Raw genomic sequence first — 10,863 nt, forward strand, 5'->3', positions numbered from 1 at the left:
GTTCAGCAAGCCACCAAACAACATCTACCTTTTGTCTCCAAGTCTTTCTTCTACCAGTAGTTGAATTTATCTGAAACAGAATCTGAGAAGGGTAGTCTCACTTTTCATGTCTTACCATGAAACCAATTGCAAGACCAGCGCAAGAAAAATGAAGGGGGAAAGACTTGGGAACAAGCAGCAATTAGCTGTCTTAAGTATCTTAAGTATTTCAGTTAAAATGGCTAGTGCCATAAACTTGCTTTTTCCTATTAAAAAAATCAAACCAAACCAAACCACACCAAACCACATATGAAAATATTTCTCCTGCTAGAATTTGTAGATGAAAAATTATTTGCCTAAGAATCAAACAGAATACTTTATCCTGATGAAATATTTTAATAGATACATGAAATTTCAAAGAATAAGGCATTGCCTAAAATAATTCCACAGGTAGTGACCAAACAGCACTAAATGCATGGACAATCTGCTTTTGTTCTCATGTTAGAAAATACAGGAAAAAACTATCAAACCAACATACACAGAGAGAGTTGCATGTACATCCAGTCCCCCTTTGCATACATTTTAGATTTCACAGTTTTTCTTCAAGTACGGGTTCATAGTACTATTGCAGCTTACCATACCCTACCAAGCTTGCAGGTGAAAACACGAATGTCACAGAGTTGCTCTCCTAGGCAAAGCAGAGAGCATCTGAAGGATGCTGTGTTCAAAACATTTAACAGAGAGATACCAGACAAATAGCTTAAAAGTGAACAAATGCTACATTATCAGAAAAAAAACCAGATTTGTAGCAACTGAAGAACAGCACGGGACTTTACAAAGTATTCAATGACTGAAGTTTACAGCAAGTTCTTCTGGTAAATTTATGACAACCATTTCACAAAAATATATCAAAAGATTTAGAAATAAATAAGGTGTTGTGGAGTGTTTTCTGACAATACTGCCACATTACTTTGTTTCTACATGTTCTTTCGAAAAAGCAAGAAGTGCATGTTTTTCCATCTAAGTTTTACATGTAAATATTTGACAAAATGGGACTTAACACTTCTGTGCATCTCAACATACAAAAAGATTCTAATTTTGACTTTTGTCAAGATTAGGGAAGCTCAAATGAGTTGTGCAAAACTTTGACAGTAATTGCTTTTGAGAAGAACACTGGAGCTCCCTAGCAAAGGCTACGATGCAGGATTTTACTTCACATTTTTAGAAAGATTCAAATATAAAACAATTCATCAACAGTACAGGCAGGTAGAAATTTCAGTTGCTTAGCAAGTTTATATTTAATCTAGCCACTTAAGTACCACTGGAATTATACATTAGCTGTAGAAATCCTATTAATTTTTTCAAAGAAACATTAAAAAAAAATTATAAAAGTCACAGCTGCACCTGAGCTCAAAGAAGAGAAAAAACTTGCAATTCTATCTATTTATTAGCTGTTCAGATAACAACGTTTTGTAACAGATCAGATTAGGAAGTCTGATTGCTGGCTTTATCGGAAGTAGTAGAAAAACCAGCCATGGTGTATTACTGCTTACCCTATCAGCTACCACCTATGTAGCTCTATACTACTACTTATTACGTACTGCAAATACAATACCAGACATGATATGTAGTAGAAGTCCAGCCAAGCTAAAAACCAGTCTCCTTTAGAGTGTTAAGGAAAGTGACCTTGGCCTTAAAAAAAAAGAAAAAAGGTGTAACTTACCAGAGTCACTTCCAAAGTAATACTGCTAACTCCATCTTGGAGCAAGACCTTAAAATACAGTTTGCATTGATCCTGCAGGCACGGATCACTTTAAAAAAAGAGAAGTCTGCTAGTATTTATTTCATACTACAATTAACAGTTTGCAATGCCCTAAAAATCGTATGAAAATACTCATTAGGAATTATAGAATTTCTCATGCATTTGGATATATGAAATACCCATGCATAGAAAACTTCTCCTTGGGGTTTACCTCATTTAACAGTATCAGCATTATTCAAGTTTATTTGGCTACAGTAATGCCAGAAAATAGCAGGACTGATTTGTGCTAACCTACAAGAAACTCTTAAAAATTATCTGCAATAGAGTAAGAGATTTTAGGCAAACAATAAAGAATATATGTCCCTCAAGGTTAAATCTGAAGGAAATAACGCCTGTCATATAAAATACAGTGAGCCTCTTAAAGAGGCATTTCCTCTTCTTTCTTTTGTTAAGACACAAGGCATGCTTGAATTTTAATTTGATACTTGCAGAGGCCAAGGAAATCATCTGCACTGAGCACAGACAGAAAAAGGGCTGATGGTCTCACAGACACACACCTGTAAACACTGCAAAAAATATAAAACTAACCTTGCAGAGATCCCTAGTGAGGTGACTGTTACATGCCACTGAACAAGATATCACTAACAGCTGTTTATTTCTAAATGTAAAATGAAGTTAAAAGCAGGGAGCTAATAAGCCATATTAAAAAAAATAGTTATTATCTAATGCCCTATCAGGCTAGGAAAGTTTCAATGTCTATTTTGTATCCCTAATACAACGGGAAATTGAAAATAAGCTCAATATAAGAATTACTAAATAAAACCAAAGTCAAACGTGTATAATATATAAAATACCGACGGACTACATGTTATGAAATACATATCACATGAGTTACCACAATGCATTTCCACATTAAACTCTAAAGCAAACTCCAAGTCACATGTTGAGCAAAAGGCATCCTTTCTGGTGTAACACCACCATAATTCAATTCCAGAATGTCTCCTTTAAGTCAGGGTATAAAGCAATCTAAAAAGAAGACAGAAAAATTTAAGATCAGCTATCTTCTTACAGTTAGAAACCCAAAAAAACTGAAAACATTTGAAAAGTCACAATGAAACAATGACTTCATCATGAGTTTGAGAATCACCTGTTTAGACAATCAAAGACTCCTTCCATGATTCTTGCCAGCATATATTGTATTGGGTTTCTGCAAAATTTGAATGTATATACACACACACCCCCCAAAAAAACCCACTAATGTTTAGTCTGGCTCCAAGCCATTTCAGTTCACAAACAGTAGTTAAACCTTAAAAATTAAAACTAAAATTAAAACCTATGCAATTAAAATTAAAACCCATCTTGTCAACGTTTTTCTAAAACTTCTTAATACCAACCACAATAATGAGTAGTTAAAAGAAAAACCCTGTAAGTGGCTATTTGAATATCTTACCAAAGACTTTATACATGATGCCCATGAACAGCACTATCTCCTTCTCCACTTTGCATCTGCATCTGCATCTGTGCCTGCATTCTCGCAATCATCTCCTGCATGCGACGAAGCTGGAAAAGTAGCACAGAAGAATCCTTTAGCCTAATCTCACCTCAGAATATGTCTCTCTGCTGCCACCAATATTATTTATATTAAAGAGGGAACACATATCTGCATTATCTTTATCTGATAGGTAACAATCTCAGGTTATGGCATCTTCTACTGCTCTTCTTCATCCATTAAGAGGTTGGAAATTTACTGACTGAAATAAGCAGGCTTTATTATTGTAATTTGGGATGAGATTTTAAGCATCACTAAATGGAAGTCTTTGCTTCCTCTGAAGTTAAATGCATAAAAATGACGTGCTGAAGTGCTGAACAAACACTTACAGTTACTAAAGCTTATCACCAGAAGAAAAGCAGCTTGTCCCTCCAAAGTACATCTCTATCTGTCACTAAAAAAAATTGTCAGGATTACTTCCCAACTCCCTTGCTAGTGATGTCTAGGTGGAAGGAAGTATTACAGGCAAAACGTCAAAGGAGACATAAGCATTATTAAAAGTGGTTGAAGCTCAATTTTAGAGTACTGCCACATTTAAACACCGGGTAATCATGTAACTCGTCTACTAAGATTAATTCAGCCATGCTGCATGTACAATACTTAAATTCTTTTACTGTACCCAGCTCTGGAAGTCAACCTCACTACTGAAATACATTTGGGTGTCTTTGCCTTTGTGCACCTACACTTTAAACTCAAACAAAACTGTTAAGCTTAACAATGAAAAGTTAAACCTGTGAAATGTTTACACTATTCTTTTTTCATATTCCTTGAAACAACGACCCTTTTCATTTTTACTCTAGTTATGTTTTGGGACTTGGGTAGCCACTAAGACCACTAGTAGAAGACCAAGTGTGTCTGCTTGTGCTAGAGCAGTCCAAAAAGTCCATCTAACTCAGCCTTCTCTCCAACACTGGCTGTTAGCAAATGATGGAAGAGCCTAACAGCCAGGTGCACATACCCAGTATTTTCTGATATATGCTCTCAAACTGTAGAAATCTGTCAATTCTGTACTTGCTAAACCAAAAGATTCTACCTTTGTGTTTAGTGAGCACATTAATGGAGAAAGTAAAACTCTCCAGTGTCTCAGCATTTTTGAGCTTATCTGCATTCTTGCTATGCACAAAATTCCATGCTAATGAGTACCGCAATTTACAGACTATCTTAAAAGTATCTTTTTTATTTTAAATCCTATTAATCTCATTAATTATGACCTGCTTCTTGTATAGTAGATTTCCATTCATCCTGCCATCTATGATTATGTAAGCCCCTTACTATATCCTTCCCCTCCGTCACCTGCTTCCCAACAAGAACATTAACCTAATCTCCCCTTGTACAGGACCCGATTCAGATCTCCACTTCAGCCTTTCTGCCCACTTTTTGCTATTCACTGTACTTTTTCTTGTCTTGGCTATATCTTTTTGGGTTAGGGGGACAACGAAAACAGTGTTAAGAGCTATGCATTATGGATTTATCATAGTGGCAGAATGAGAATTTCTGTTTCGTTCTTTATTCCTGACAATTCCTACCATTGCTCCCTCCTTTGCTGCAGACCTGAACTGACTTTTCCCCAGTCTGCAACTGCTAACTTTAGAACCTTTACTCACGTGAGGATGGCTCTCCCTTCCCACACAACGTGCATTACATCCATTGCTGATTAGTACACTGGAATCAGGCATTTTACCAGATTCCACCTATTGCAATAAATCAGTATCTTGAGAGTCCTCTACGCCTCTTCACATTCTGTTTTGTTACTGCACCTTGAAAAACTTTATGTTAGCAAATTCTGTCTTTTCCTTTACAAATTACCAAGATCATATAAGTCATTTGACCTAAAGTAGTGACACAAGAATAAAAATTCCCCCATCACAAGAGTATAAGAGCTCTGTCATCTTACTTCAGCTTCTTTTTCAAGCAGAATCTGGTCTTTATTTACTTCTTCGTCTTCTATTTTCCTAAAATAAGATGAATATTGTTCAATAACGTGCATACATTCTGTATTTTGAACTTCTAGAGAATGCTTTGTTGACAAAAATCATGGCTCTTAGAACACATCTTATATGTCAGAGTTTCATAATACAAACAAATTTCACTGAAACATGTTCTCCACATAGCTGCAACTCATGTTTTTATTTTAAAATTATTTTTAAGACATCAATTTATCACTTCATAAAGTTATGCCCAGAACAAGTATAAACTGTTCTAGCTACGACTTTAAAACACGACAGATCTTCGCATGTAGGTATCAATAAAAACCACTTCTGAACAGTATTCAAGTATGGCAGTTTACCTGAGCATTTCTCCTATCCCATGTTGCAATGGGGAAGATCTAACAGATCTAATCACACAAGTGCCATCAAAAGTGCAAAGTAAACAAACTGATGCTTCTTAAAAGGTTAACAGAGATACAGATTGTCAAAAAATCCTCTGTGCCCAAAAGCCTCTAAGAACGTTAGTGAATACAGTCAACAAGCGCTAATTGCGAAGCACTGTGGTGGGGTAGGTGCAAGTTTGAAATAAATTCACATGCAAACTACCTTCACTTACAGTAAACTTAACTACATTCTAGCAGCACTTCAGAAATGTGAAAACAAAGATATATAGGCCGCTTAACTAGACAAGATACAAAAACGTGTTTTAGTTTCACAAAGAAAGATACCCCAACTTAACAGCAACTTACTGTCACAGGCCCTTAGCAGAGGCAACTTTACATCCTCTAGAAATTGGTAAACATTATTTTAACTCTGGATGACCTTAGGTTACATTAATTCTAAGACCTTTGTACATACCTATTGGATAACAGGCACCAGAACTTGACAAAAATATTTTTTTTTAGCTTGAACTTCAGAAGACAGGATTTAAAAGTCAGGGGAGAAAAGCATGTCATCTTGCCTGAAGGGAAAATTGGACTTGTAGGCCAATGCTACAGGCAGAGGCAAACTCATTTTCTTGAAAACTGATATGACAAAACCTATGTCAACAGCATGATGGAAAAAGCTTTGCAAAATATATCAAACCCACTGAAATGTGCAATTATGAAACCCTCTAGTGGTTGACATAAGAGAAGCAACTGAAAAATCTAAACCAGGAAACACTCAGTTTTCAACAAGAACTCACAAACTCAACTTTACAAACCCTGCTATTTTAGTTAAGAATGGGGTGTTCTATCTGTCTCTCCTACCAGGAAAGCTGTGCCCTACCCACCACAGCTCAAAATAGTATTGAAAGACATTATCCTGTGACTGCTATGCGAAGAAAATTATTTATGTAGACCATGTTTAATAAAGCACTGCAGAAGGACTTGAGTTTCTCTTTTTATAGATGCAGTCCAAATATTCCAGTAGTTAGTTGTGAAAAAAAACGTTGTTTCAACATATCAGCACTGACCTAACTTGCAGATTTTTTAAGGCAACATTTATCATAGACATCTGCCCTACTTACTTACCTCAAACATTCCAGTCCAACTATGTTCAAGCCTTAAAACAAAGCAGAGATCTAACTATACCCTTTTAATGCCACAACTGTCTCTTCAGATTTACGTAATAGTTTTTCTTACACTCGGTGTAAGCTGGTCAACTGAACTTGGTGCTGACTGGAGCTACAGAGCTGTCCATGATCTACCAAATCCTAGCAATGAAATGATAGGAGAGACAGAGAGAGAGAGACACCAAAAAATAAACTCAGAAGAGGAAGAAACAGCATGTAACCATAAGATGACAACCTGCCGCCTCGTTTGAGCCTCTCAGAGCGGAAGTTCTCATAGTGAAGATCCTGGGTCACCTCCTGAAGATCTTGCATATGGGTGCTGGAGGAAGAAAAATAGTTAAAAGATAAAACATAGCTGTGTCATGTCAGCTTGCTTAACCAACTCTCACATTCAGCACTGTATTGGGTCAATGCGTTCAGCGTGTACACCCATTTAACATGCTAATTTAAAAGTTAATTTAAGTTAAATTGTGCAATAACAGACACATAGAGAGACCACCTCAGACCCTGAGGCAGCCCTGACATAAGCTGTCCTCCTGGGTGAGGCGTTTGATGAAGCAGTGCTGGGCAGGGGAAGCAGAGTAGCAAAGCCTGAAAAAAATCAACCAGTGGACTTCTTAAGTCTACTACTTTGCAGATATATATCTACATATAGATATATTTAAATAAGCACAAGGTGTGAAGCAACCTGTTTTATGTTCCTGGGGATCTGAATAGCACTACAACACTCTGTTCGACAAAAGAATTAGACAAAAGATTATCTTCACAGAATCACTGAGTAATTCAGATTGGAAAGAACCTATGGAGCCTATATGGTCCAGTCCCTGGACCATGCCAGCTAGGTAAAGGCTGCTCATGATCTTCTCCAGACAAATTCTGAATGTCTCAAAGGATTCCACAACCGCTCCAAACCCCCAATACAGTGTTTGAGTATCTTCCTGGTGATTGTTTTTTAAACTACCATTTAATTGGAATTTTCTAACTTACATTAACATGGTCCTCAGCTTCAGGAAGTCATTATGTTCCGGATTCTCCACTTCAACTACACCCCATGGGTAAAGTCGACCTCTAACTTTTTTACCTTTGGCTTCAATGAGTTGATTGGATCCCACTACACAAAATGGAATGCTGGCCTGAAAGCCAAAAATGCAAAAATTACTGGTCATGAAACAGAGCAAACAACTCCAAGAACAACTCTTGTTCTGCTCAGCACTGCATATTATGGTAATAAGTTTGTAATGTTTTTAATTTGAAGTTGTAAAAAAAATTCATTGTTACCACCACCTTCCAGATAGAGAAGCCTGGGCACAGAGACACGGTGACTCACTCAAGGTCTCATCACAGGTCACAGTATATATCTTGTTCTAAAGCCATCTGAGCAGTCCAAAAAGATACAGTATATTATCCACATATGTAACTTATGAAGCCAGTCATACCTTCAGGAGTCTGGTCTGCTCTTTAAAATCTTCATCCTCATCTGATTCAGCATCAGGCAGGTGATAAATCTTGATGCCATGCTCTTCTATTTCATCCAGAATCTGAGATTTGTAATATAAGAAATTGAGATAATATACATGTAAAGTCAGTACTTTTAAATCTTAAGGTAAAATTACTTAATCAGTTATACACAGTCTCTTGAGAAATTTTGGCCTATCTTACCAATCCAAATTACTCGGCAAGTATTTGTTTTTAAACACCATATTTCTTCATGATATTCAACAACTACTTGCCACAGACTTTCAGACAAACAATAGTGTTCAAATAAACACTGTCCTTTGTGGATTACACATAAGAAATTGAGGTTTTTTTAAACCTTTGCAATTTTTTTTTTTAAATTATAAAGCATTGACTCAGAAGTCATAATTGCTTTGAACAGCCTAAAACTCCTTGTTCTTGCCTCTGAATTACTATTTGGGGGGTAGGGGTGGGAGTGTTTAAAAACCTAACTGAACTACAGACACGACAAATACTTTTTCCTGTCTTCATGACTGCTAAGAATGGCATCTGCAGCTGGAATCCATTTGCCATAAACCCAAATTTTGCTCTTTAAAATAAAAATTAAAAAATCTTTATTTCTGCAGAATTCTAGCACAATACATATATCAAAGTAAAGTATACTCCTCTTTTTATTGCAAGTTGGGTAAGATAACTATAAGGATTTTCAGAGTAACTGAAAAAATCATAGATAGTTTAAAATACAACAGCTAAGACTGGATCAAATGTGCCTTCTGACAAATTAATTTTAACACTTCTTTCTAAATTTCATAGTTGTTATTAACTCATGATGGTTTATTGCTTTTTTTACCCCCTCAGCAAACACAGCATAAAGTCCTGCAAGACTGAATGTGTTAAGGAGTCTTGCCTATGGAAGAAAGAACTGGACTGTATTAGAAGAGGGTGACATAGAGGAAGAAAAAAAACCCCAACATCAGAAAAATCTCTGAAAATCCTATTTTTCAATCATCAGAATTCTGACTGGGTAAAAAAATATGTGCACATTATAGATGCAAATACTGTCTCTGCTCTGAGAATGATTAAACAGGTAAGGGAGCAATTGCCATTACCAAATGCATTTCAATATTTTTCCAAAGTTTCAAAATTCACTCATAATGTAATTGTAAATGTAGCCAATTTGCCATTTCGCAGGCAACATTTTAAGGACAATTTCTCAGTTAAATACATAATAAAAGAATTTACAAGATATCAAACTACATATTAAATAATGTTACACTGTGCATGAGATTATATTTTTCTTGGCTAGGACAGAGTAAGGGTGAATGAGAACATCCCTCTCTTCAGCGACCACGCTGCTATAACCAAAGTACAACATTTTTCTGCAAGCTAGAAAAATACTTACCCTTTTCTTTAGTCTTTCTCGCTCTTTCAGAGAAAGCGTATCAGCTTTTGCAATCACCGGTACAATATTTACTTTGTTGTGTATGGCCTTCATAAACTCAACATCCAGAGGCTTAAGGCTAAAATTAAAATACGGAAAAAGTTAAATTTATTTTTAATCTAAATTACCAATTTATTTTCACACCAATGTAGATCTCTGTCCTTACACAGAAAGAACACACCCAATTAATTCCAGCAGTTCTAGTACTTCCTCCTCTAGTACTACCTCAAGTAATAGCAATCTGATTCTGAAAATTTAAGTCAACAGACACAAACCAACTCCCCAAAGTAAAATCATTTAAAAAATAAAATGACAGAGAAACACCTACCCATGACCAAACGGAGAAATGAAATAGAAGCAACAATGAACCCGGTTATCTATGATATGCCTTCTGTTCAAACCACTCTCATCATGCAGATATCGCTCAAACTGCTCATCAATGTAAGAGATTATGGTCTTGAAACTGTAAAACAAATATGGATTCAAGAAATCATGCTCATTTCCAAATGGTCAATAATTTTAGTGATGTTTCAAAGGTAGTATTAAAACACCAAGACATCCTGCTGATGAACCAACCTGCTGATATACAAAAATTAATTTACTGGTGCTGTAAGACTCTAAGAGTAGAAGAGCACATATCTTAAAATTTTACTTGAATTCCAGAATAACAAACTACTATGCATATTTTTTTTTAATATTAAGATAAAATACACATACATGTAACACACAACTTCTACAGCAGATTCCTCTTGGGTTAGTATTTATCTTTTGACTAGTATTAATTACACATGCACAAGATAACCTAAGCTTCTTGTTCCAAATTGATTTAAAATCATAGAATGGTTTGGGTTGAAAGGGACCTTTAAAGATCATCTAGTCCAACCCCGCTGCCATGGGCAGGGACATCTTTCAGGTTGCTCAAAACCCTGTCCAACCTGTCCATGAACACTTCCAGTGATGGGGCATCCACAACCTCTTTGGGAAACCTTTTCCAGTGTCTCACCACCATCACTGTAAAAAACTTCTTCCTTATGTGCAACCTAAACCTATCCTCTTCCATAGAATCATGGAATCATAATGGTTGGAAAAGACCTCTAAGATCATCAAGTCCAACCATCAACTCAACACCACCATGCCCACTAAACCACATCCCTAAGTGCGTCATCCACGTCTTTTAAATACTTCCAAGGATGG

General features: G+C 36.2%; 1 protein-coding gene across 1 annotated transcript; it reads right to left on the reverse strand.

The window, feature by feature from the left end:
* Positions 1-3,199: 3,199 nt before the first annotated feature.
* On the reverse strand, positions 3,200-10,678 carry LOC104071201 (septin-2-like). Its single transcript, XM_009578797.1, has 8 exons — positions 10,605-10,678; positions 9,998-10,132; positions 9,631-9,748; positions 8,210-8,311; positions 7,761-7,906; positions 7,009-7,092; positions 5,185-5,242; positions 3,200-3,301 (listed from the first exon to the last, which is right to left on the reverse strand). The coding sequence occupies exons 1-8, from the start codon at positions 10,676-10,678 to the stop codon at positions 3,200-3,202; spliced, it is 819 nt and encodes a 272-aa protein (XP_009577092.1).
* Positions 10,679-10,863: the final 185 nt, after the last annotated feature.

Source organism: Fulmarus glacialis, unplaced genomic scaffold (assembly GCF_000690835.1).
Source record: "Fulmarus glacialis isolate BGI_N327 unplaced genomic scaffold, ASM69083v1 scaffold12905, whole genome shotgun sequence".
Taxonomy (NCBI): domain Eukaryota; kingdom Metazoa; phylum Chordata; class Aves; order Procellariiformes; family Procellariidae; genus Fulmarus; species Fulmarus glacialis.